Source organism: Hipposideros armiger, unplaced genomic scaffold (assembly GCF_001890085.2).
Source record: "Hipposideros armiger isolate ML-2016 unplaced genomic scaffold, ASM189008v1 scaffold_443, whole genome shotgun sequence".
NCBI lineage: Eukaryota > Metazoa > Chordata > Mammalia > Chiroptera > Hipposideridae > Hipposideros > Hipposideros armiger.
The window spans coordinates 595069-620314 of NW_017731793.1; the positions used below are offsets into that span (position 1 = coordinate 595069).

The following is a 25246-nucleotide window of genomic DNA, read 5'->3' on the forward strand; positions in this document are numbered from 1 at the left end:
GTCCCCAGATACTTCCTCTGGAGAAGACAAAATGTGTTTTAATGATTTCCATAGCCCAAAGGACAGCCTCCTGGAGCCTGGGCGAGGATGGCGGGGTTGTCATACAAAGTAGGCAGCCAGGGCTGACATCTTGTCCTTCGGCCGCCTGGCACTGGGCTTTCCTGCAGGCCGCCGGCCCCGGGCCCGCCCCCGGCCCTGCCTCCTCCCTGGCCCGCCTCGGTGCATGGGGTGACAGGAGGCCGCGTGCTTTAGCTCCACCAGCTCCTGGAAGACGGGGTCACAGAAGATGCAGCCAGTGTGCTGCGTCTCGTCGCCTGGGAGTGGGGTCTTGGCCTTGTTGAAGTCCACATCGAGCAGGGCAGCCTCACAGGAGCTGCAAGTCTCAGGGGACACCCGCACACGGTGGGCGTTCTCGAAGCAGTGCGCCACCACATTGCACTTGTTACAGGCCATCTTCCACTTGGGCCCCGAGGTAGGGTCCAGCACCAGCACCCCACTCTCACACTCCACACACTGGCCGATGCCCAGCATGCTCAGGGAATGCTGGCAGGTGGGGTGCGTGCACTCGTTGCAGCCCATGCCTGGTGGGAAGAGGGTAGCCCGTGAGGCACAACTGCCCTGCCTGCCCAGTGCTGCAGCCCCCACCCCACCCCCGGGGCCTCTCTCAGTTTTTCATAATCAAGGGTCCCTTGTCCCAGCAGAAAGTGCTCCTCTCGGCCTTATGCACATCAGCCCTTGGCTCTGGAGCCCCCCATTCTCTGTTCATCTGAAACCTCCTCACTCTTTAATGTTTCCCCTCCCTGAGCTCATATCATTTCCAGAAGGCCTTCTTGGCGGCCTCCAGCCAAGTCCGTCTACCCTTCGCTTTGCTTCCAGTTTGTTACAAGCGGCTCTAAGTGGCCCTCATTCCAGTGGGCCACACGGAGCAGCCCTGGTTGTTGCTGGAAGGCAGGGATGGGCCTCCGTGCCCCTGGCAGCCCAAATGCAGTCTGTGCCTGCCCCAGGGGAGAGGCCTCAGTCAGAGCCCCCCAGGCACCCTGAGAATGTGGGTGGATGCCTCATTCTTGCTGCATCTCATTTCTGTTTGTACTATGGGGTAATGACACCCCAGGGGCTGTGTGGGGTATAAAGAAGACAGCACAGCCGAAGAGGAGCCCTCTGGGCCTTGGGCCCCCTTCAGACTCTTGGCTCAGTCTCTCAGCCCCACCTGGACACACTCACCTTTCTCTAATAACAAGCACAAGGATGGAGAATTGTGGTGGGCACTGATCGAGGGCACAGGCCACCTGCTGCATCCTCTCACTCACCCCAGCCTAGGAGGGGCGCAGCACGCCTACTGCCCAGATTCCGAGTGACCTGACTATAGTCACCTGCTCAATGATGACTGGACGGAGAGTAGCAGGTAGGCCAGCTGACACCTGAACAGTGCCCATGTACACCCTAGTCTCCTATCTTAGCACCAGTAGCATGGGAAGGGCCAGGGGAGAGATCCCCTCAGAGTCCACTGTGGCTTCAGGGAGGGGCTGGTATTGCATAGAGGTCACAGATACCCAAGGGGAAGAGGGCAGCTCAGCTTGGGAGGCAGCAGCTGAAGCCCAGGGACGAGGTGCTTACCTTTCTTCATGTCCCGGAATGGTGGGTGGTTATAGCAATAGGGGCACAGTGGGTAGCTCTTGCCTCGAGAGCCCGATGACCACAGGACCAGCTCAAAGTCGTCCAGCGGGCACCGGAGCTCCTTGTAGAGCTTGATGGTGCCATTCTGGGGGAGGGTGTAGGTCTCATCACAGTGGGAGCAGTGCAGGCGGCTTGGCTTGGCCTGCAGCAATGCCAAGGGAGATGCACAGGGTTGCTGGGGCCACCGGACTCTCCTGCCCACCCTCATCCTCCTCATAATACAGACTATGTAACATGTACTACAAAACATGTACTATGTAATATACAAGTCCTACGAAATACATATGTAACATGTAATACATAATGCATACTATACATGAGTGTACAGAATACAGAATACGTACTACATAATGTGTAATATGTTATGCATCATATTTAATACATGTATAGAATATGTAACATGTAATACATAATATGTAATACGTTGCCAGGCAAGGACCTTTCAGTCGAGAATCCCGGCCATGAGTCTTAGGACACTTGCTCCACACATGAAGAAAGGCTGTTCTAAAATCCTGGCATGTGTGTTAACACCCATGATAGCAAGGATCGTGTTGTTAGGAAAAACGGACAATATGTGTTTAAGGAGCCTAACAGCTTATGCGTTGCTGGGGTCATGGGGACACTAGGTATTTGCTGACAAGGCTGCTTTAGGCTTCTCATACTTATGTGACAGCTTAAACAAAGAATGTATTTCTGTATGACTAAGGATAAGGCAGAAGCCTATAAAGGTGACATGACTTGCCTGAGTCTGTGCACAAGGGCGCTGCAGACCAGGTCACAGCCCCTCCCCCTCCACCTACCTGGATGTACTTCATGAACCGGTGGCACTTCCCACAGCGGGAGAGGGGCTTGCCTGTGGCTGCCAGAGGTGAAAAGGACACCTCCATCAACTCATCCATGCCTGAAAGCAAGGGGTGCAGGACAGTCATATCCTCCTACCCTGCACAGCCCACCTCCCTAACAAGTGGATGGTGTATCCGGCAGGGCTGGAGAGGTGGCTACCATAGGAGCAGAGGACCTGTGAGTGAATACATCCCCCGCCCTGAGGGTGGTGGGGCTTCCAAGTCAGTCATGGGACCGGCAGAGCTGCAGGGTGTGGTGTTAATACACTGGCTCTTTAATCCTAACAATGGCCCAGTGGTGACCCATCATTGCCCCATCTTCCCAGTGGAGGCCTGGAGCTCAGATCTGGAGGCTGGTCTCACATGGTGATGTTTGGCACCCTGAGTGGTAGTGGCCCTGACCTAGAGGCAGGGTAGAGGCAGACCTTACCAGCGATGGAGTCAACAAAGTAGTGGAACTTCCTCTTGAAGACGTCCAGGGTGTGGCCCAGGACCTGGCGGTAGTCGGCCTTGCCCTGGGCAATCAGGTTCAACTGCTTCTCCACGGCACTGCGGATGGTGGGGAGCACTAGCTCTGCGTCTGCAGGTGAGGGGGATGCTGCTGTGAGCACTCATACCTGAGGGGCCATGGTTGCCATGGCAGCCCCAGTCAAAGCTGGAAGGCACCAGGCTGGCTCCTACATCCCCAGGCCTTTCCTGACCTTCCACCCGGAAATCCTGTGTGGAGTTGCCAGGAACATGTCTCTAGGGCTGAATCACAGATGTGCTCCTGGCAGCCCTCCTGCCATGTCTATGCTCCTCGGGACCTCGAGGGGACAGAGCCAATAGCACCATAGCAAGGACCCAGGCCAGGAGCTGGTCTGTGGGGAAGAGCCCTCACCTCCTCTTTCTAATCCTTTGCACTTGTCTGTTCATGACCCACCTGGCCAACCCTCTGCTGGGACCGGTCATGGGTTTGCCGGTGCAGCAACTTTATAGTGGGAGCTAGATGCTCACTGCAGGGCCCGTTGGAGGTGACAGAGCCAGGGAGCACTGGCCAGTTGGACTCACCGATCTTGTAGTAGCCGTGCACCAGGACAATGCCAAGGTTGGTGGGCTTGAGCCGGCGCCCACTCTCCACGACAACGTAGTTGCGCTGGCAGATGTTATTGATGTGCACGGGGATGCTGGCATCTGTCCCTGCAATGCACAGCAAGGCCCTGGTGTCCCTCAGCCTGCCCGACAATCTTCATCAGACTGTGGGCTCCCCTTTACCCGCACCTGTCATGGGCCCCTGGTTCTTAGCCCCTTGTTCTGTTCCCAGCCAGCACTGTGCCAGGTACACCATGTGCTGTTAATGCACACCATCTTGTAAACCCAGGGATGATACTCTCAGTGCCAGGTACTTATTCCCACTCTACAGAGACTCAGAGAGGTGAAGGAACTCTGCCTAGGTCACAGAGCTCTTTCTACCTGCCCCTCACATATGGTGTGACCTCCTTGGCCTCTTCTGTCTCCATCCTGTGGCACCCGCCCCATTCAGGAGCCAGAGCCCCAGCCCCCTGAACATGGAGGAGCTCCCTGCCAAATCGTCCTCTCTAAAACCTACTTCCTGGTGATCAGTCCCCAGAGCAGGTTCCCCATTCCAGGACACACCTTCCTACGGTACTTTAAGGTCACCTGGCACTGCCAGGTGCTGCCATTACTGTTCCTGTGCTAAGGAGCCTCCTTAGCTGGTGCTTGGAGACGAATGAGCCTGTGAGGTCCCGCGTTCACAGGATGAGGCCGGGACCAGGATGTGAGCCCTGTGGTAAGCTGAGTGGTGCTGTGCCTGCTGCTGCTTGTATCCGCCTGACCCTGTGGGGCTCAGAAGGCCTCCCAGCATGCTCCCCGCTATGTTGTCACCAATCTGAGGGGCTCTTGCCAGGCCCTTTTACATAGTACTGGGGGACCCGGTCGTCAGGGCTGCCCCCAAATGTTGTTTCATTTAGGTTACAAGAGCCCTGTTTACCGCTGCAAATTCAATTTGGTCATGGGGTCTGGGCTGCAATCTAGTGTATGGTTGTCAGAAGCCACAACTGTCCCATCAACAGGAAGGGGAGAAGATCCTAAGGGAGTCATGGCCGCACTACACAGCAGGCTGAGGACCACCACGGCAGGACCCAACACAGGCCTCCAGGCCCCTGGAAGCAGGCCCAGCTCTCCTGTAGAGGCCACTGCTGTCACCAGGACCCCAGGCACTGGTGAGCTGCTCCCTGGCAGTCACCTGTAGGACTGTCAGTGATGGAGCTAAGCCCAGGTACAGTGGCCTAGACTGTCCTATGGTCTCCAGAGCCTATCAACTGGGAGGGGGCTGGTCAGCCAGGACAGCACATCAGGGACCAAGCTGTGCCCACCAGAGCGAGCACTGCCTGGGGAGAAGGCCCCAGCAGCGAGGCTGGCCACAAGTGTGTGAGCACATAGGTCACAGCCCCTAGGCCTGGGACTGGGTGAAACCAGCTCGCCTGTGAGGTGTGTATGTCAGTGACTACACTTCTGAGCTGGCAAACTGCCCTGGGCTGCCCATTCTCACTTGGAAAGATTGTGGTTACTGTGCAGGAGCTTCTGGCCCTGGTTGGGCTCTCTGCTCCCCTCACAGGGAAGCGGTGCCTCTGAATTTGGTTTCCCTGTTGTCTGATTCCAGGACAATCCCAGGTTGGCTGTGTAGACTCAGGAGGATTCTGATCTGACTTTTGTGTTTTTCCTGTCAATGAACCATTTGGCATCCTGGGTGTCAGTGCCCACGAGGGCATATCTCAGCCTTTACATGCAAGGCCAAGTCCTGATATGTGGACTTCCTGGCAAGGTGCTGCTACTGCCACCATATCCAGCTCAGCCCAGCCACACCGTGGGCCCCAGTCATCAGGTGCTGGGCATGGAAGGGTAACCAGGTAGCTCTGGACACACTGCCCCCCATTCCCCAGTCTTGGGATAGGAACCCTCAGGCCTGGGGCCTGGGCAGGAAGGTGGGCACGCAGGTGGGCACACCCACCGATGCCGTGTTTCTCCATGAGCGTGATGAGCTCAGCCTCTGTCAGGTAGTCAGGTGGACTTGTTTGCTTCTCTAGCATCTTCACCTCGCCCACGAGGAAGGTGTCGCCCTTCTGGCAGGTGGGCAGGCTCTCCTCCAGGGGCACGCTCTGCCAGGGCATGATCTCTGTGAAGCCTGGAGAGACAGGGCGCCACCTGAGACCCTGGGCCTCCCATCCCCAGGTCCGATGGAGAACATTTCGTCCGTCTTTGAAGGTGAGGAGAGGGGAAAAGCTGGGCCCCACAGTTTTACCTGGTGAGATGACGGTCTTCCCTATGCAGGTGAAGTGCTCGGGCCCGATCCTGAAGGAAATGGTGCTCTGGAGGTACTTGCAGTCATAGCTAACCGTGGCGATGAAGTGCCTGGTGATGTACTCATAGAGCCGCCATGCCTCACTCCCTGCAGCAGACAGATGCTGGTCACTGGCTGGGGACTGGCTCTCAGGATCCCTCGGCATTCCTGCTTAAGCAGCAGGGCCACAGGACTCCCAGGCTGGCCTGCTCCGAAGCCCGAGAGAGGAAGAAAATGCACAGCAAGCAAGTCTCTTGCCCCCTGATGGTTCTATCACAGCCTCGGCCCCCACCTCCTGCCCCACTTCCAGGTGGGACTGCTCTTCAGGTGCCTGTCCTGTCCTTGTGACATGCCCCCATGGTGACATGCCCCCATCACTTCAAACTGGGACTGCACACAAATAGCTCCTGTCTCCACCTGCATGGTTCTCCCTTCCTGTGCCTCCTCCCAGCAGGCAGCCACCAGCATCACCTTGGCCAGGTAGGAAGTAGGAGGTGGGCGCCATGATTGAGCCTGTCACTCTCTGTCTCATCCTGTTCTTTCTGTCCACGGCTACCTGCCCACTCTTCTCACCCTCCTGCCTCCTGCCTAGCCTTCTCTTGCATAGGGCCTCCCGCGAGCAGCTGCCTGCACCCTGCCCTAAGTCACACCATCACACACCTGCCATCACCACTTCACTCGTGTGACATCAATGGTAAGGGAGCACAACTTTCAGGTAACCTGTGTGGCAGTTCTAGGCAGGAGGGAGTCCCCACATTGTCAAGAGGGCCTGACATCATGCAAAGGTGCCACATCATTGTAGCTTCTCGCACTTCCCTCCCAAGAAGCTTGAAGTGTGTGTGTGTGTGTGTGTGCGTGTGTGTGTGCGTGCGCGCATGTGCGTGTGTGCATGGTAGGAGGAGCACCCAATACCTAATTCAGCCTCTGTGGCAGACCTCATGGGAGTGATGGGGGGATGGTCGCCCGCATCGTGGCCTTTCCGAGGGCGGTTGATGCCTTCTGATAACAACCGCTTCACCTGAGGAAGGGAAGACAAAGCAGAGTAGGAGTCTGGGCTTGGTCGGTTCCCACCCAGAGGAAGCCGCTGACAGTCCTGGATTTGGCCAGTGTCTGAGCTGGGTCCCAAGGCCTTGGCAACAGGTGTGTGTGTGGGAGGCAGGGCCCAGCTCTGCTCACCGTGTCGGCCCAGTAGGGGTGATTGGCCTGCTGCCGCAGAGGGCCCTTCAGATCGAAGTTCTCGGGGTAGTGGGTGGTCTCGGTCCGTGGGTAGCTGATGTAGCCTTGTGTGTAGAGCCGTTCGGCAGTCTGCATGGCATGCTGTGGCCCCATGCCTGCAAAAGACTAGAGGCTCAGCTGACCCAGAAGGCCGGGGATGGCCAGGTGCCTGCCCACAGTGTGGTCACTCAGGCCCATCCAAAGGCGGATGGGGCCTCCTGCCGGGGGCGGGGGCGGGAGGAGGGCGGTAAGGGTGACTCTGAGCAGGCATGGCCTGAAGAGGAGCTGCTGGCCAGGTGCTTATGTCCACACAGACTTATCCAAGGCTGAGGTCCTCAGCCTATGAGGGAGGGACCAAGACGGATGCTCCACAGTGTCGCCCTCATGACACTGGTAGCTGTACTGACTAAATGTGGCCTTCAGAGTGCCTGCCTCTCATCCTCTGGCACGCAGCCATAACCATGCCTCAGGGTCTGCTGACGTCCCACGGTGACAGCAGAGTTAGCACATGCTGTCTGTTCTGAGCCGCCTAAGTGTTTCTGTCCTCACAGCACTCTAGGGCCACTGAGGGAGGACTCGTCCTCCTGCTTCTCCTTGATCAGCAGAGCCTGGCACTCGGCTACCAGTCACTCAATGTCACTGTTATCCTCCAAGGATCCCTGGAGGTGATGCTCCGAGAGGACATTGCCCATGATTTCCTGAGGCCACCAAGCGGCCACGCCACCAATGTCTGGAAGCCAATAGCTGTCAGAGTTTGCCAACTTTATAGCCTAACCCCCTTCTTGCTACTCTGGAAACAGGCCCAGAGAGGCTACGTCACACCCGTCCTGGGCAGGAGAGATGAGTCTTGAGTCCTCCCCTGCACCAGGGAAGCTGCCCTAGGATGCTAACGTCAGGCTGTCCCTCCTGGGCAGGGGCCAAGCATTTTCACTGCTATTGTTAGGAGGCGCTGTTTCAGTCACTTAATCCTTACAACAACCCGGAGAGATGGGTACTGTGATCACCCTCTTTTCTCATGAGGAAACCAAGGCTCTAAGACAAGGAAGTGGCTGCACTGGGATCTGAACCAGAGTTTGGTTCTGGAGTTGAACACCATAGTTTAATGCCTCTGAGGGGACTCCACTAAGCCAGGGACGTGTGAGGACCTGCCTTGCAGGTGGGCCCTGCCGCCGGCCTTCCGCGTGTTCAGTCCTGGCAGGAGCCGCTCAGACCTTTAGTAATATGAAAGGGTCTGCATGTTTCCCACATAAATTCAAAGCTGCTGAGTAGTAACCAACAATCCTATGAAATGGAATCCTCTCTACTGTTTGTTTTTACTTGTTTCCACTCTGGAATTTAAGAGAAATAAAATCTGCATGAGGCTCAGATTCCCTCTAAGCCTCGGGTAACACTGCATGGAGGGGAGGTGCATGGTACAGATGAGCACAGAGAAGAGGTGCAGGCACAGAAAGGGGGTGCTGGCACAGGTGAGCATGGAGGGTGCTGGGAAAGGTGAGCACGGGGTTGGGGGAGGGTGCTGGCAGAGGTGGACATGGAAGGGAGGTGCACAGCACAGGTGAGCATGGAGGGAAAATACCGGAAGAGGTATGAACATTGGCACTGCCCTGCACCCCTGGGTGCTACGCTGCGGCTGAATGGGGTTGCTGCATGCCTGCCCGAAGGAGTCTTTTGGGGGCTTTAGAGAAATGCCCCTCATACCCAGAGAAGAGCTGGCCACACGCAGCATCTCCACGGTGTTCAGGGCCAGGGGCCTCTGCTTGGCCTTCTCTTTCCTGCTTGTGGCCTCCACCTAGACGACAGAACAGATTCAGTGGTTTTGGGGGAGGGGCAGGGGTGAGGAGGTGGGAGGGAAACGCCATAACTGAGAAAATCAGGATGTGTGGGCAAAGGGTCTGCTTTCATTTATTTGGTCTCCCTGCTTCTCAAATTCACTCTTCACAGTGGTCTCAAGACTTGAATGAATATTTACTGAGGCCCAGGAAGGGAAAAAGAAAGAAAATAATTTTCTAGGGAAAGAGAAAAACTGGAGGAATGGGGAAGAGTCAGGAGAAAGGGTTACAAATTCAAAATCCGACAGGAGCCAGCGTCCTGGGGATGGCAGGTGGGGTCGGGTGGGCCCTGGAGTGCAGGCTGTCTCTGGGTCAGCTGCTCGCCCCTCACTGCACCTGAGTGCTGCCATCAGGGTCTGCTCGTATCGTTACATCTTCTGATTTGTCAAGAGAAGCTGGGAATCAGGATTTTTATGTGAAATCTCATAATTTTTAAATGTTGGTAACTATTTTGAAACTTGTACACATCATATAGTTTAAATAAAACACTGTTGAGCTACCCCTTTTAACCTCTGAATTGAACGGTTTTCAGAAGAGATGGGTCCATCTTACATGTGGCAGAAACAACCCAAAGAAGTAAACTCCAATGCCTTATCCCTGCCAGTCCCATGTACCTCTGGCCAGGGCAGGGCCTTCTGAATTCCTGACAGACAAATGTGGGGTGAACACTGAGGCCAAATTGTGTATGTGCAGCCATGGAAACTGGGATCCCTAGTGTGAGAGCTGGAGAGAACAGTGATGGTGTCTCTGCAGGAACACAATCAAGGATAAAAGCATGAAGCAATTTTAGAAAAAATTCTGGAAGCCTGAGTCAACTGCATGGGTGGGCAAGAGGGCACAAGTCTCAAGAAGGACAAGAGAAGGTGCCTCAGTGACTCTGGTAGCTGTCACAGCTGCAGGGCATTTGCTGCGATGGCCTCGGACCTGCCTCCACCTGGGACAGCCAGCCCCTTGCCAGGTGGCATCACTTCCTTCCTAATGGTCGAGCAGCATATCCTTCCAAGTCATAAAACCCTAACTAAGAAATACAGCACCACAGGGGCTGGCCGGGTAGCTAAGTTGGTTAGAGCGCGAGCTCTGAGCAACAGGGTTGCTGGTTTGATTCCCACATGGGCCAGTGAGCTGCGCCCGAGCTGAGCTGACAAAGGACAGCTGGATGGCTCAGCTGGTGAGAGCACATGCTGTTAACAACAAGGTTGCCGGTTCGACTCCCGCATGGGATGGTGGGCTGCTCTCCACCCCCCGCAGCTAGATTGAAAACGTCCACTGGACTTGGAGCTGAGCTTGCGCCCTCCACAACTAAGACTGAAGGACAACAACTTGACTTGAGCTGATGGGTCCTGAAAAAACACAATGTTCTCCTTCCCCAAATCCCTAACACTGTTCCCTTCCCCAATTCCCCAAAAAAATCTTTAAAAGAGAAAGAAAGAAAGAAAGAAAGAAAGAAAGAAAGAAAGAAAGAAAGAAAGAAAAAAAAAAATACAGCACCACAAAGGCCATGAAAGCCGATTGAAGTTTGGATCCCAGACCCATCTGTGCTAGCTGTGTGACTTTGGGCAGGTTCGTGCATGGGGTCCAGTGGAAAGGGGAGCATGGAAGGGGCCTGGTGGGTCATGGGAGAGGGACAGAGCAGGTATGCAGCACGCGGTGGACAGAACTATCTCAGTACTATATGTGTGAGTAGCTATTCTTCTTTCCGAAAGATGTCTGTGTTTCAGAAAGGGGAGAAAGACGTGACCCTAGGTCAAAAGCTATTCTCTAGCAAAGGACTTCCCCCACCTACCCCCACCCAAGCAAAGGTGACAGGTCGTGGGTACAGCAGACCCACCTGGGCTTCCTTCTCCAGCTTGGTCATGTTTAAAAACATCTGTGCAATCTCCCGGTCGAACACTCGCACTCGGTCCCAGTCCAAAAGGAGAGATCTGTCTTTATCGACGTTAACCTGCGGAAGAAGGACAAAAGGAGAACATGAGAGAGAACGTACCCAGGTAAGCCCATTGCCAGGGATGAAAACTGGGGCAGATGAAGCTGGTCCTTGTCTGGGAGCAAAATGGTTCCAGCTCTAACGTTTTGCAGCTGTACCTGTGCAGGTGTGTAGGTGTGTGCAGATAGCAGATGTACAGATATGCAGCCCCTCCCCAAGCGAAGACTGCTCTGACAGCAGCCTCCCCAAGACCAAGCAGATGGTCTCACAAGGGGAGCCAAAAGTTGAGGCTGATGTGTCCTAAGGAGCATCAGAACCTCCACCTCTCATGCCATCCCTGCCCACCACCTAACACATGGCCAGCACTAGGTATGGCCCCATCCAGGGACCCCACACTCCGTGTCAAGCGGAGCAGCTCTGCGTTACGTTCTAAATCTTATGAGAAGCTTCCATGGAGACTTTCATTTGGAGGAGGTATTACAAGACCTTAAAAAGCTTTAAAGTCAGCTCTTGAATGTGACCATGGCAGCTGATGGCCCTGAGAGAGGACCTTACCCCACATTACCAAAGCTGAGTTCATTCCCGCTTATCCAAATTCAATGCTTCCAGGTTGAGCCTTATCCTGCCTCCCCATGAAGGCTGGGGTCCCTTCCCTGGGCACCCTGCAGATCCCTCTCTTGCCTCCCTCCTCTGTATTGCTGTCCACATTTATGCCCTCAGCCTAAGGGACCTGCAGGACTATGATGATGAGAAACTCTCAGAATCCACAGCCAAACCTGAGAAGACTCAGAGGGAACCGAGAAGGGAAAGTGAACCTTGGCCTGCAGCACCCAGTAGGTCTCTGGTTTGAAGGACTGGATTTTGTCATGTCTCTCCACGCAGAATCCCAGGGTAGGGGTTTGACACGGCCCAAAGCTGATGAGGGAGCTGTCTAAATCGCCATATTTCCCCTGGAAGTACTTAGTCTGAAACCTGCAAGGAGGGGTGGGGTGGGAGTGGGGGGAGAGAACGATATTTTGGTCATGCATTTGCTAAAGACACCATTATTAACCGCCCCTGGAAGTCCAGGACAGGCCACCTGGTGGGTATAGAAAGGAGGCCAAGGTGGGTATGAGGACATGCTCAGCACGGAGGCCAGGGAGGGTATGTGTGTGCGTGACAGAGAAAGTATTCTGAGAACAAAGGTTCCGACCATCCTGGGCCAGGAAGCACTTCTATCATATTCCATCCCCTCCACCTTCTCCTAGAGACCTGCACAGTGTGGACAAACATAGTTTTTCAGTTGGTGGCCTGTGTGGTACATCCTAGCTGAATAGACAGTTTTCAAAATATTGACAATTGCAGGGTGCTGATCAGGCCCAAGGGCCATAGATGGGGACCATGAAGGGCAGGGGCTCTGGCCGAAAGGAGGGCGGCCGGCACCTGGTGAAGGCGCAGCCGATGCGCAGGTCCAGCTCCTGCCGGGCGTCCACCGAGAGTGCCTCGTTGTGGTCGGGCTCGCCCAGGCGGGCCATAGCGTTGCAGATGTCTGTGTCTGTGATGGAGCTGAACTTAGCCCGGAACACTGTCTTCTCGCCACCATGTGCAGGATTCATGACGGGCAGCACAGCATCCAGGACCTGGGGGAGGCGGCTGGCTGTGACCCACCTCAAGGTCTCTTCCTCCCACTCCACACCCCACCCATGGGTCTGACTCCTCTCCAGGGCTGAGCCTCAGTGGCTGTGTGTGCGACCCCTCTCCACTCCTGCCAGACCCTCTTCCGTCACCCTCCCCTTCTGGAAGCCTCAGTCTTTCCACATACTTTTGTCACATGGCTTTAAGCACCCCCTTCTTACTACCGTCCTGCAGGCTGCCACCTTCTCCCTTATCTTCTGCTTCCATCCCCACCAAACCAGGAAATGATATTGCCATGGACACAAGGGAACTCAGAGTCCCCAAATCCACCCCACTTGACCCATTTCCCCTCCTTCAAGAGGAGGGAGTACTAGAAGGGGGAGGGGTAGTACTTCTAAGAGACTGGAAAAAAGACAGGCAGGGAAAAAGAACAAAGAGGAAAAGGCAAAGGGCAGCAGTGAGAAGGCCATGGGTGGCCTCCACTCTGGGGGGCTTGGGCAGCTCAGGGCTAAAATACAACGGGTGTCCTCGAGCCAGACTCACTAAGAAGGCCATGCAGTGGGAGGGGAGTCACGCTGGAGCCTGGCCATGCAGCTTCTTTACAGGGAAGAAGTGGCTTCGTTTCTGAAGGGAGAAAGCCCTGTAAGCTGCCACTGTCCTTCACCTCCAGCTGCAAAGGCCCCCTAGGGAGGAACAGCCCTGAGGGGAGGGGACAGGAGAGGGTTGTCTAGGAAGAGATGGACTGTGATTAAGCTTGCCGAGGGTGCTGTGTTGGAGTGGGGTACCCCGAGTTCTCTCTCGTGCTGGAAGCATTTCTTGAGCCCTGTGGTGTGCCAGGCCCTGGTGAGAGCTAGGGATGCAGAGACAGGAGGGATGCAGAGCGTAGAGTCACAGCCTGAGGGGCACCAGGTGATACCTGTGGTCACAACCAGTGCTAGAGCACCACAGCTGAGGCAGTCGTGGGAGGGCATCCTGGGTGAGGAGAGGACGTGTAAAGGCGGAAGATGAGGAGAATGAGCAATGCAAAAGGAGTGAGGACGATTGCCCGGTGTCAACGGCATCAATCTAAGGTCCTTGAAAGGTGCTGAGTGGGCTGGGATGCTGAATAGCAACACTGTCCTTGAGATAGCCCCATTCTGAAATGAATCCATCTAGCAAATTCTGCCCTCTTTACCTTTGCTCACACAGTGTGCCCCCAGCAGGTCAAGTAACACTTCATCCCTTTTAGTAGAGTCTATGCATTGTAAAGCGTCCAGAGAATTTCCAAAATAAAGGAGAACAAAAGGCACTGGGAGCCAGTGTAGTTGATTACCTACTTTGGCCCCAGGAATGGTTGGGGCAGGTGGTGGGAAGGCCAAAAGCGGAGACCACCGTGGGGTCCAGCCTCACCTCAAAGCAGATGTTCTCCCCTTCCTTGTCACAGTCCAGCCACAGCACAATGTAGTCGCAGCCTCTGCCTTCCACCTGCCACACAGCACAGTGACTTTCACCTGTCACAGCCCCCTCCCCAAGTGCCCACTCATGGCCTCCCATCTGGCTTGGGAGCAGACCTGCCCCCTCCCCCGGAGCTGTTTAGGAAAACTGGTGGTGGAGGGGCACAGGCTGGGTAGAAGAGCTAGCTAATTAGACTGGCTTAGCCACTCAGAAAGGAATTCAGTTCAGAACTGTTTTGTGGAGCAAAAAATGTTAAAAATGCAGTAAGATCTTAATCCCCAAAACTGCATAGAAAAAGGACTGAAATGAAATAACCCTAAATGTTAATAGTGGTTTTCATGTGATTATAAATAATTCTTTCTTCTTCCTATTTTTGTACATATTCCAATTTTCCATAATGTGTATGCATTTGCTTTAAAATTAGAAGAACAACCACTACCACCAAACAATTTTAAAAGCAGAATTCGGGTAGCCAACTGTGTAGTGAGGGGGGGAACAAGCCTGAAAGGTGCCTTGTGGGACAGCACGGGCCACTCACAGAAAGGGCTGTGAGGCCAGCCTAGGGCTAGGGGCAAATACCTCCTTGTGGAAAGGAGGGGCAGGGAGCCAGGGGAAAGGCCTCCCTGTGTGCCTGTGCCCTACGCACCTGCAGGAACTTCACCATGTTCAGCTTGGGGTTAGCTTCCTTCTTCTCTGTTGGGGCTTGGCTGAACAGCTCTGCAGGGTCCACCTTGTCCCATTTGTTGTACTTTCCTATAAACCACAGGCACAATAACATCTGAATCACACTTCAGAGGTTGGTGTCCGAGATTGTCATAACCCCAGGAGGATAGTGGTTTCACAATTAGGGAGAGGAAGACTTGGAGAACAATTGGCCCAGGGCTACCCCGACAGTCGGAGGCAGAGCCTGCCTTCAGCAGTTTTCCCCTCCTGGCTGCTGAGCTGACACTACACCTTGGCCACCCATGACAGCCACCACTGGGCAGCTGCCGCTCCAGCCTCACTTCCAGGATGGTCCCTGCAGCTGGAAGCACCACTCCTGGGCTGGCTCGCTTTGTCAAAGCACTGAACCATGTCACTCATGCCTTCATCTTCTCTTCTAGCCTGGATTCTGTAACTCTCTCTCCATCCAGCACTTGACTGGGCACACAACACGTGCTCAGTTGATGCCCCTGGAGAATCAATCTCTTTGGGCCTCATGTTGGGCACATCCACCTACTTCTCTACTCAGGGCTCAGGGCTCGCATGTCCAATGCTCTGGCTTTCTTTTAGGCCCCATTCCTTACAGCCTGGAGAATAGAATCAGATAGAGCCAAGTTAAAATCCTGGCTCCCTACCGGCTGGCTGGTGGTAAAACTCAGGGTCTGAATGCTCAGCCATACAACTGACTTGGTGTCACTGTTGTCACTGAGCAGCATGAAGAAGTACTAAGGCTTTGCTCTGCCGTCACAGTCACATTGTGTCCACAGACAGTCCAGGGAAGTAGATGGCACTGTTGTAAGACCCATTTCACGCATGAGGAGCAGAAATTCATGGAGATTCAGTTACTGCCCCAGGCCCAGCCTGTGAGCTGGTGGAGTGTGGGTCAGAACCAGGGCTGAATTCTCAACTACCACATGGCCCTGCACCTTGCCCCAGTACATCACCAATGCTGGTCATTTCAAGGTGATGGATAAGAGTAAATACGGATGATGATGACAGCCACTTAGTGACCACTAGACAACAGTGACACTCAGAAGGAGCAGCAGCCTTCTCCCAAATCCCTGCTCAGGCCAGGCCCCCCTGAAGAGAACACCACCATTTCCAGTCTGCACAGGAAGATGCTCAGGGCATGCAGTGACTAAGGGTGCCACTGGAATGGGGACCCATGGGTGCTGAGCTCTAAAGCCTGAGTTCTGGGCGCCTCACCCAGAGACCTTAGGTCACCTTTCTGCAACCTGCTGGCCTCAGGACTCATGGATTCTGGACTTCTCTGCCCAGAGCCTTCTCCTGGCTCCAACTGGACCCTGGGCAGCGCTGTGCAGGGCTTCCCTCAGCAGGATAGAGGGTGGGCGGGGGGCGGGGGGGCTCACCCAGGAAGTCCAGGGTCATCACATGACCACAGACAGATGTCATCTTGAAGCGGACTGGCTGGCCAGTGAAGGTTCCGGTGTACTCGTGCACTGAGCAGGTTCCATTCAGCCCTTTGTGTGAGGACATGCTCCCTGCAGAGAAACATAGTGATGCCTGCTTCAGTGAGCTGCAGCCACCGCAGAGGCCTCTGTCCCCAATGCTGCCTCTCAGAGGGCCAGAATCCCCCACACCAGAGCAGTCAGTGATAACATTCCTCAGGTAACTGCAGGGAACTAAGTGCTGAGAGGTGCTGTGGTTCTCAGGGAAAACACCATCAGTAACCAATGAGCACAGGTGCTTGCCACGCAGAGCCACGGGTCAGCTGGGGGCCAGGTGCGCCCTGCTCTGAACTCACAAGGGCAGACACTCTGGGGCTCTTTCTCTGCATTTCAGTGTTCACTCTTGAATTCAATTTCTGCTTTGCTCCTCTCAAACTTTACTCAAAGGTCCCCAGGGACCTCTTAGTTATTGAATTCCATGGTGTCTTCTCATGCTCCTCACTAACAGCCCCTCAGTCAAACTTTCTTGGCCTCTGGGGATGGGGCACTTTTGGGGACTCCCCTCCCCTTTGGGCGACTTCTCATCCCACTGTCTTAGGGTCTTTTCCTCCCTTAGCCGCGGGACCAAGGTGGGGTCAAGGTGGACGTTTGTCATTTCTGGGTCCCCTGCATCCAAACACTCTTCATGTTTGGAAGGAATTCAGAGACAGGAGGGGCAATAGCACCCCACCAACCACCCCGGTATCAGAGAGGGGGTGGGGGCAGATGTTCCCTTTTCCAGCACCCTGGTGTCTCAGGAGGGCCATGGCCAAGGCTCAGCCTAGTGGCTGCTCTGGCGAAACACAAGCACGTGAGCTGCGGCAGTCAGGAGGGTCCTGTGGCATGGCCTCATCAGACTTATACCGGGGTGGGGTCCTGGCTGTGTCTTCCTCCTTCCAGTAAGTTCCCTTTCTGTGTAAGTTACCAGGGCTGGTTTCTGTGGCTTGTGACCAATAACCCTGACTGGCATGTCCGCAGCTGCCACTATGCCTGTGTCATTTGGAAGCCCCAGCCCTGGTTCACGCTGGCTCTGGCAGTAAATGCATCCCACAGTGACCAATACTGAGGTGCCTGTTGAACGCCTGTTGTCCTGAACCAAGTCTACTCCAGCGGGCTGGAGTCACACTTCGGAAAAAGAAAGAAATGACATGTAACATAGGAACAGCTATGCTTATAGATCAAAGCCAGAGAGACACCAGGTTGGTGTTTCCCTACCTCGAGAAAGAATTTTGGCAATGGACTGGGCCAAGGACGGCTTTTCTGCAACCATGAGCACAGTCTTCATCTTGTCTTAAAGCTTGAAGGGCCGTTGGCACCTTCAGGCTCCAGTTTCAGGAAAGAGCAATGAAGTTTAGGAACGGCTCTTTTGCAGCTCAACACTATTGTCAATGCTGACTCCTAAAAAGAAGAAAAGACAAGCAGAAAATAGCAATGCTTCCAATGGAACCTATGCCACTTGCTAACAATGAAACTCACTTAAAAAATAAAAAATAAAAAAAACAAACCCCAGGCAAGTAAAAGAAAAATTAGGGAAACTTGAAGACATCTGATGACAAACAACTGCCCAAGGAACTGATCTGGCTCAGAGACGACATGGGGAATTTTGCTTCACTTGGGAGCAGCTGAGATGACCCCAGGACCTCGGTTCAATTTTGTCCCCAAATCCACATTAGAAAGATGTTAGGGCCTTTGACCTAGGCTGGGCCAGGGCAGGGCAGATGCCTGGCCCTCTGCCTGTGCTGCATTTCTGTGTACTCCCCAGGGCTGAGAATGGCACCTCCACCTGGGCTGAGCCCTGGGACGCTTTCAAAATGTAGATGCCCAGGCCGGGCTCCCCAAGTCCTTCTGACCCATAACTGACCCACTGGTCAGAGACTAGTCCACAGCAGAGCTCTTGAGGCCCTTCACAACAGGCTCCAATCTACTGTCCCACGTGACCCACCCCACTTCTCATTTTCCAGGCTGTGCTCTGGCCAATTAAATTGAACACCATTATCTAAAGAAAAAAACCACATTTTCAAGCTTCTGTTCCTTTTGCTTGAAATGTTCCTCTAAGCCTGGAGCATGCTGCTCAAGGTCTGAAGGCCCAGTTTAAGTGCTAACTCTTCCTTAAAGAGCTCTCCCAACACCCACTGGCAGGATGAATCATTTCCTCCTGTCCCAGGTCCCTTACAACCTACTGCTCATCATGCCACAGTTAGTTACTGCTTCATCTCCCTGCACCCACATGAGTGGCTTGCTGTCTGAATCACTGTTGGCAATTGCAACAGCTTGTTCTGTCCTGATACAGGACATTGAATACTTGCTGGCTGAGGAAAAGAAGCATGAATCCTTTCTGTCTTTTTAATCATTATAAATAAAACATTGACATTGATAAATATAACATTGTATATAAAAAAAAAGACTTGTATTGAGACAACCGGGCAATCTTCTGGGAAGAAAAATAAAGTCAGGCTTACGTTATAATTTCCACCAAAACAGATTCCAGCTCTAGCTAAGATTTAAGTAAAAATTAAAAAATAAAACCAGAAAAATACTAGGAAACATGAACTTTGGTATGAAAAAAAGTAAAACAAAGTACTCGAAAACGTAGGACACCTCTTCATGTTTAAAAGCATTTGGTTTCCTTTTCTGTGAACTGTCGATTCATATTTTTTACCCATTTTTGTCAACTGAATTGCTGTTTTCTTATTTTTAGTTGTTTGTATAATGAGGAAATTAGCCCTTTGTGATATGATGTCCAACGAGACCCATCAAAGAAAATTAGAGCTAGAATGAGCTTGTGCTTATCTCACCAGCAAAGATCGCGGTGTGAACACGTGTAGGTGAGAGTGTGGGGACAGGTAAACAAACGTGGGTGATGGAAGTTCAACAAGAGCAACCTCTGTGTGGAGTGATTTAACGATCTCTCTCAAACCATGAGTACACATCCCCAGAACTGCACTTCCCATGAATGAATTCAGTTATCCCACAGGTATTTACTGAGCACCCACAACATGCTCAGCCCCGTCTTGGGTGCAGGGAACCTAGCACCGGGCAACCCCAGGCCTGTCCTCTGGGACGCACGCCCGATATGCCACATGAGGCAAATCAGCGCAGGGCAGGGAGGTACAAGGAGGGAGTGAGACATGTGGTGTCTGGGAGAAGAGCCCAGCAGAAGGACCAGGGCAGGGTTGAGAGCCAGCCAGGAGCCTGGGGGTGCTGAGAGGAAGCAGGTGGGCCTTGGGCTTGGACTGTGAATTTGCTCTGAGGGAGCTGGGAGGCAGTGCAGGAGCAAGATGATCTGACCTCAAGTGTTAAAGGGACCCCTCTGGCTGCCCAGCCAAAGGGAATGACTGGGCTCTGAGTGGCAGCAGCAGAGGTAGTGAGGGGAATTTGGAGTGTGGGCAGATTCTGAAGGCAGAGCCAATAGGAGTGAGATGGGGGAAGGAGAGGTGAGTCAAGAATGTCAAGGCGTTGGCTTAGGCAACTAAAGGATGGGGTTCCCATTTGTTGAGGTAGGAAATAATGAGGAAGGAGCAGTTCAGGTTGGGAAGACAGGAGCCACTTTTGAGGCGTGTTGAGTGTGAGCTGCCCGTTAGACAGCCAGGAGGGCTGTGGAGCAGGTGGCGGTGGCACGTGGAGTGAGTGCAGTGGGAAAGGAGCCCAGGTGGGGGTCAGGGAGATGCGGTGAGTCAGGAGAGGTGGGGAACTGAAAGCCAAAGAAAAAGACACCTAAGGGGAGCCGCTGCTCTGTCAAAGGCTACTGGCAGGCCAGGCAAGGTGACAGCTAAGACCTGACTACAGGTCTGGCAATTTGAAGGTCCCTGGTGACCCTGATGGATGTTGTTTGATGCAGTGATAGAGGTGAAGCTGAGTGAACTCAAGAAAGCCTGGGAGAAGGAGAGGGGAACAGTGCACTGTTTCATTTCGTTTAAGGTGGAAGCTATGCCAGTGTGTTTGTATGTGGATGAGACTGGTCCAGTAGAGTGAAAAGAGAAGATGCAGGTGGGTCAGTGAGGGGTGAGAGGCACTGGGTCAGCCAAGGGCTGCCCTTGGATGTGAGCGTGGGGAGGGGAGGAGGCGGCGCTGACAGCAGGGGAGAGTCGGATTTAGCAGAGATGGATCTGCCAGGTGAGTATGAGGGAGAGGGGAGACGGGGAGGGTCCATACAGAGTGTGCTCTATGTCAGGGTTTGGCAAACTTTTGCGACGGAAGAGCCAATCCTGTCCCTCACAACAATTTAAAAATTATTCGAGAGCCATAAATGTATTTTTACAAATAAGAAAAATTTTAAAATCTTTTAAAAATTTTATAAGTGAAACTATGATAGTTTTATTTCCATTTTCAATTTGACTTCAGGGCCACATGTACGTACCCCAAGAGCCGCATGTGGCTTGCGAGCGCAGTTTGCTGACCCCTGCTCTGGAGGGTCCTACGACTGAGAGTCCGTGGGAGCAAGGTCAGAGGGCAAGGAGCTTGATGGGGCTCAGGCAGTGGTGTGGGACCTGATGGGGGTGGGAAAGGTCGCAGTGGCACAGGAGGCCACTGGAGCGAGATCAGGCACTGGCAAGATTGTCATGTGAACACCTAGTCCCCAAGAGGCAGGATATGGAGGCTCCCGTGATGAAAAACACTGCTGGGGAATAATCTGTAGCATTACCATTCATAATAAAAAAATCAGAAACAATCTACTGTACGTCAACAGGGAATTGTTAACTGAAAGTATGATGTGTCTGTACAGTGGAGCACCAGGCAGCAGCTGGAAAGGATGCATCTGCTGAGCAAATACTAATATGGATCAGATGACAAAGAGAAATGACATGAAGAAAGCCAGGCACGTTATGGTGTGTACAGAGTGCTGCCATCTGTGGGGACACACACATTTAACAAACGGTCAAAGAATTTGCCTGGAGATAGGGTGGGGTTAGGGCCTGAAGGTTGGGGCTGGGGGGGGGCGTCTTCCTGCTCACTACATTGCCTCCTGCACCTTTTATATTTAGTGCTGTGGACAAACATGTTTGGTCAAAAGAACTAAGACTATGGATTCAAAACTAAAGACAAAATAAAATAAAACCAGAAAAATAAAGAAGGGCTGGAAGTGGCAGCCTTCAGAAAGGATGCCAAGGAAACCATCTTTTCTGCAGGGGCTTCTGTCACTCTTCACACCTTGGGCTGCCAATCCCATCCCTTGCCGCAAGATACTGAACAAGCTCAGCAAAATAAGTCTTCTTTATGAGAAAGCTGCCCCAAATAAAACAATAGTTTGCTTTTTCCCTCAAAATAAGTTCTTGGATGCTCCTGCTAAATAAATAACCATCCCAGAGACAAAAAGCTGAGAACTCCTGGAATGACAGCCCGGACAGTCTGCAGAGGAGCTCCTTGACCCGAGGATCACTTAGGCTGCATCGCCTACTGCCCTGCTGTGCAACCCCCACTCCCATCCTCCCAAACAGTGCCTCCTCCCTTCCTGTGTGTCACGGTTGTTCCTGTCCTCAGGCCTCCACCTAGGTCACTTTCCACCAGATTCTACAGGCTCTGACTCCCCCACCACTCTTCCTGAAAACCACGCCTGGCATCACTGGTGTGTCTCCCCGTCCCCAGGGATGGCATCTAGTTTTGTCGTATATGTGAACCCAGCACTCATTAAATGCTTGCTGAATGAATGACTGACTGAATGAATGAACAACCAAGACTATTCTTATGTGGCCTCTGCTCATCCTGGGGAAGTTTCAGTTCTACCAAAGTCAGAGGCCCAGAAGTGAGACTTCAAGGCAGCCCAGGGGCTTGGCTCCCCTTCCCCTACCCAGAGAAGCCAGGGGTCAGAAGGGGAAACTGGCAGCAAAGGGAGATAGCTCTGAGAGGGCTTCTGACTTTCCCATCCCTTCTAGATTTGTTAAAAGGTTCTATTCTAAAACATTTCCTCAGGTTTTCTCACTTCTATGTTACAAGAATAGCCAGCAATTATAGTGTTGTGATGACATGCCAGGCATGGCGGTATCCTCGTTTGGGGGCGCTACAACTGTGCTGCCCCACATTTGGAACTGTGGGGTCAGGGAGACCAGAGCTCAAGTGGCAGGACTTGAATACAAACACGGTCTGTTTGTTCTAGAACCCATGCACTAAGCCTTCATCCTGTATTGCCTCTGTGAGCATCCCGCATAGAGAAGTGGCCCTGCTTTACTTCCCTGTAGCACTTACCACTATACCTGATAAAGTCTCCATCTACTTATTTGGTTCTTTTGTCCCAACACTTCTTAGAATTTAAGTAAGTTCCAGGAGAATAGGGGTTTTATTTACTCTAATGGTAAGCAGTAGACCATGAGCAAATACTGACTGAATGAATGACTGAATATATGAATAATTTAACCTGCAAAGTGAATATTAAAAATACTCTTTTAGATGTCTAAACTTTAAAATCTGACTTTAAATCTATAAGAGTACTGTAAACGCTTCTCCTTCTCAATGTTTTTTTCCCATGGTGTCGAAGTTTCTAGAAATCTTACATCTCCATTATTCCCCTTCATACCTAAGGATTCTAAGCACCTTTTCAGTAAATCATTAAGATTCTTCTCTAAAGATCCGTTTAGAGAGAAGCAATTTGCCCTAGCAATTTCAAAGGGATGACCTCACTTATCCAGGACTACAGATACAATGGACAGTCACACAAAGGCAACATTAGCATCAGTCCCAATTTCAGATCACCTGTCCACTTGTCAGACTGTGCAGATGCTAATTCCCATTCGATATGTGCCCCTCTTCAGCAGTTCTGGCTCTAAAGAATCACATGTTCTAGCTCAACAGTTTATACCTCCATACTGCATGAGTACTTTGTAATGTTCTGAGTATCACTGTTTTATTAGGGAGAAAATATCACTTCATTTAAGGAAACAGAATCCTGGAATCCTGGGGAAAGGGCCTTGGTTGATGATATGACCATTTCAAGGAGGAGAAACAAAATAAGACTAAAAAAAAAGTCTTTTCCAAAGGTAACCCAGGGAATTGGTTGAATTGAGGGGGGAACTCATGTTTCCTTACTTCCAGCTGGGTACATTTTTTGTGTGTGTTTTGGTTTTCATTTAATCTCCTGATTAATCTTAGGGCGCCCCTTGTTTTTCCATTAAGGTACATCTCCAATTTCAAATGAAGCCAATGAGAACAAAAGCTGAAGGCAATGGTTTGCAAACCTCATTTATATACCATCTTAACGCTTTTGCTTTACCGACATGATTATTCACTTAAGATTTGTTTTTTGTTTTTTAAAGTTTAAATATATATAAAAAGGGGAAATTTTATAGCCTCATAGGAACTGAAAGCCTGTAATCAAGGGGCCAGAACTAAGTTCTTTCCAGTAACCCACATGGTTTATCAAGTTCGAGCTTGTTGCCTGCCAAAGCTCTGAGACTGAAGTTTGTCCTCTTATTTCAAAAAGGGAGATCAGCAAGTGCTAAGGGGGTGTTGATAGCAAACACTCCAAATTGGGGACTGTAGTTAGGAGGGCTGAAAGTGAAATGGAGCAGCAGATTAGCCTGTTATTACCCTGTCAGCTCTCACCAGCAATACCACAATGGTATGTGTCCTCTGGGAGACACTGTAGATAAAGTCTTTTCATGTCAGTGTCTTATGAACAAGTGGATTTAGCTTGAAGTGGAGGCCTTGCAGTGGTCTGAACAGCATTTAGAGCCCTAAGATTTCCCACCTTCGTCAAATACACATGGAGTCAGGAAAAGAGGGAAAGAAACAACAATTTCTTAAGCTCCTCCTCTGTACTAGGCACGCTATAACTATAAACATTATTTAATCTTGCCATCAACCCTACAAGGCCGGCATTGTAATTTTTAAACTTTGAGTAAATTGGAGTTCAGACTAGTGTCAGATGACCTTTGCAAAGGCTCTAGGAACCCCAGGGCTCAATGGCTATCAAGTCCATGTTGGCCTAACTTCTCACATCCTGTTCCCAATGGCTGGGCGATAAAGAGGCAAGAGAAAGCCACTGTCTTCTTCTTCTTCTTCTTTTTTTTTTTTTTTTTTACTGCCCCTGGATTCTAGTTAATTTGTTCACAAAAGTACCCTCCCTCATCTACATCCAACAACTCAGAGAAACTCCTGGACGCCCTCAAGACGCCCTGAGCTGGAGCCCAGGCAGTTGCGACTGGAACCTACCTTGACCTGGAGCCTCGCCGACCTGAGCCCAATCCTGGACCGACCGCTGCACGGCCTCCTTGAGCCTCAGTTTCCCTACCTGTGACAGATACAGACAACAGACCCCGTCTCAAAGAACTGCGGGAGGGTTCGATGAAGAAGAGTATTAACTGCAGCGTCTGCTCTTTCCAGACACCTGGCTAAGCGCTGATATCACCACCTCCCTGAACCCCACAAACAGGGGAGAGGCAGCGAGAACGCAAAGAGCCGGGCCCGGGACCCTCGGGGCCCGGCCAGCATTCGGGAAACATGCCCGAGCAAGGCCCTTCCTTCCCACATCCCTGAGCCGCCCGGCGCGGCACCCGCCGCCTGCCTCTCACCCGCAGCCCCGCCGCGGTTGCAGTTATAGCTCCTGTTCCCAGAGCGGCCACTGGCAGCCCCTACTTCCGGGTCCAGCAGCCGCTAGCGTCCCGGCGTCTGCCTGCTCTCCGGCACCCGCACGTCTCCTTCCACGGGTTCCGTGGCTTGCGCGTTCCGGCAGCGTGGCTCCAAACCGCTTTGCAAGCTGCAAGCTGCAGGTAGGCCCCATTCTTCCCCGCCGGGGAGGCAATAATGACAATGATCGTTATAATGATTATGAAAAAACTGGATGATAAGCATGAAAATATATATGCTGTTAATAATTAAAACTACAGATGTGTGTATAGCAGGCTTCTTTCAATGCTACAAACATTTGTGGAATGAATGAATGAACTGTGTAAATTATATCTGTAAGATGAATTGGAAAAATAAAAGTAATTTTTTGTGTTAGAGCATTAGAGTTATGGAAGTTTTAAATAATTGTCATGACCATATTTTAATATCTTTTAAAAACGTACACACATTTCCGTTGAGCCCTGTAGACACCCTTTCCAACTTGCCTTTATTGGAATACTAGCCCTGATAAATAGTCTGGAAAAAGAAAAGTTCTATGGTCAAACTAAGGCTGGGAAATACCAGAGTCACAGTGAGATTTCACTTTCAAAACAGAACTGATTCCAAACCCACTCACTTCTTGGCAGACTCTCCATCTCCAACTCCATCCTCCTGATTACTCAAGCTCA

The 25246-nt window shown here is 52.2% G+C and overlaps 1 protein-coding gene across 3 annotated transcripts; it reads right to left on the reverse strand.

Moving 5' to 3' along the window:
- Positions 1–24610, reverse strand: TOP3B (DNA topoisomerase III beta). Of its 3 annotated transcripts, XM_019665477.1 has the most exons (19): positions 24524–24610; positions 24165–24243; positions 17238–17420; positions 15945–16076; positions 14519–14625; positions 13828–13902; positions 12247–12443; positions 11640–11796; positions 10729–10842; positions 8770–8860; positions 7033–7187; positions 6769–6874; positions 5818–5964; positions 5527–5700; positions 3567–3695; positions 2947–3096; positions 2475–2575; positions 1615–1816; positions 17–581 (listed from the first exon to the last, which is right to left on the reverse strand). In XM_019665477.1, exons 3-19 carry the CDS (start codon positions 17305–17307, stop codon positions 100–102), a joined length of 2589 nt encoding a protein of 862 aa, XP_019521022.1. In that variant the 5' UTR covers positions 17308–17420; positions 24165–24243; positions 24524–24610; the 3' UTR covers positions 17–99. The 3 variants fall into 3 exon arrangements, with proteins under 3 accessions (XP_019521025.1, XP_019521022.1, XP_019521023.1); XM_019665478.1 differs by lacking the exon at positions 24165–24243 and having other exon boundaries at positions 24524–24603; XM_019665480.1 differs by lacking the exons at positions 13828–13902; positions 14519–14625; positions 15945–16076; ... (1 more) ...; positions 24165–24243; positions 24524–24610 and adding an exon at positions 12982–13062 and having other exon boundaries at positions 1–581.
- Between the last annotated feature and the right edge of the window lie 636 nt (positions 24611–25246).

What these genes read in the sequence shown, in the direction of transcription:
- TOP3B (XM_019665477.1), bottom strand. Translation starts at nt 17,307, where the DNA reads ATGAAGACTGTGCTCATGGTTGCAGAAAAGCCGTCCTTGGCCCAGTCC. An exon ending in AGCTGGAGAAGGAAGCCCAG is followed by an intron (nt 8,861 to 10,728) that starts GTGGGTCTGCTG and finishes TCTGTCGTCTAG; the next exon opens with GTGGAGGCCACAAGCAGGAA. An exon ending in TGTGGCCAGCTCTTCTCTGG is followed by an intron (nt 7,188 to 8,769) that starts GTATGAGGGGCA and finishes AGTCTTTTGCAG; the next exon opens with GCATGGGGCCACAGCATGCC.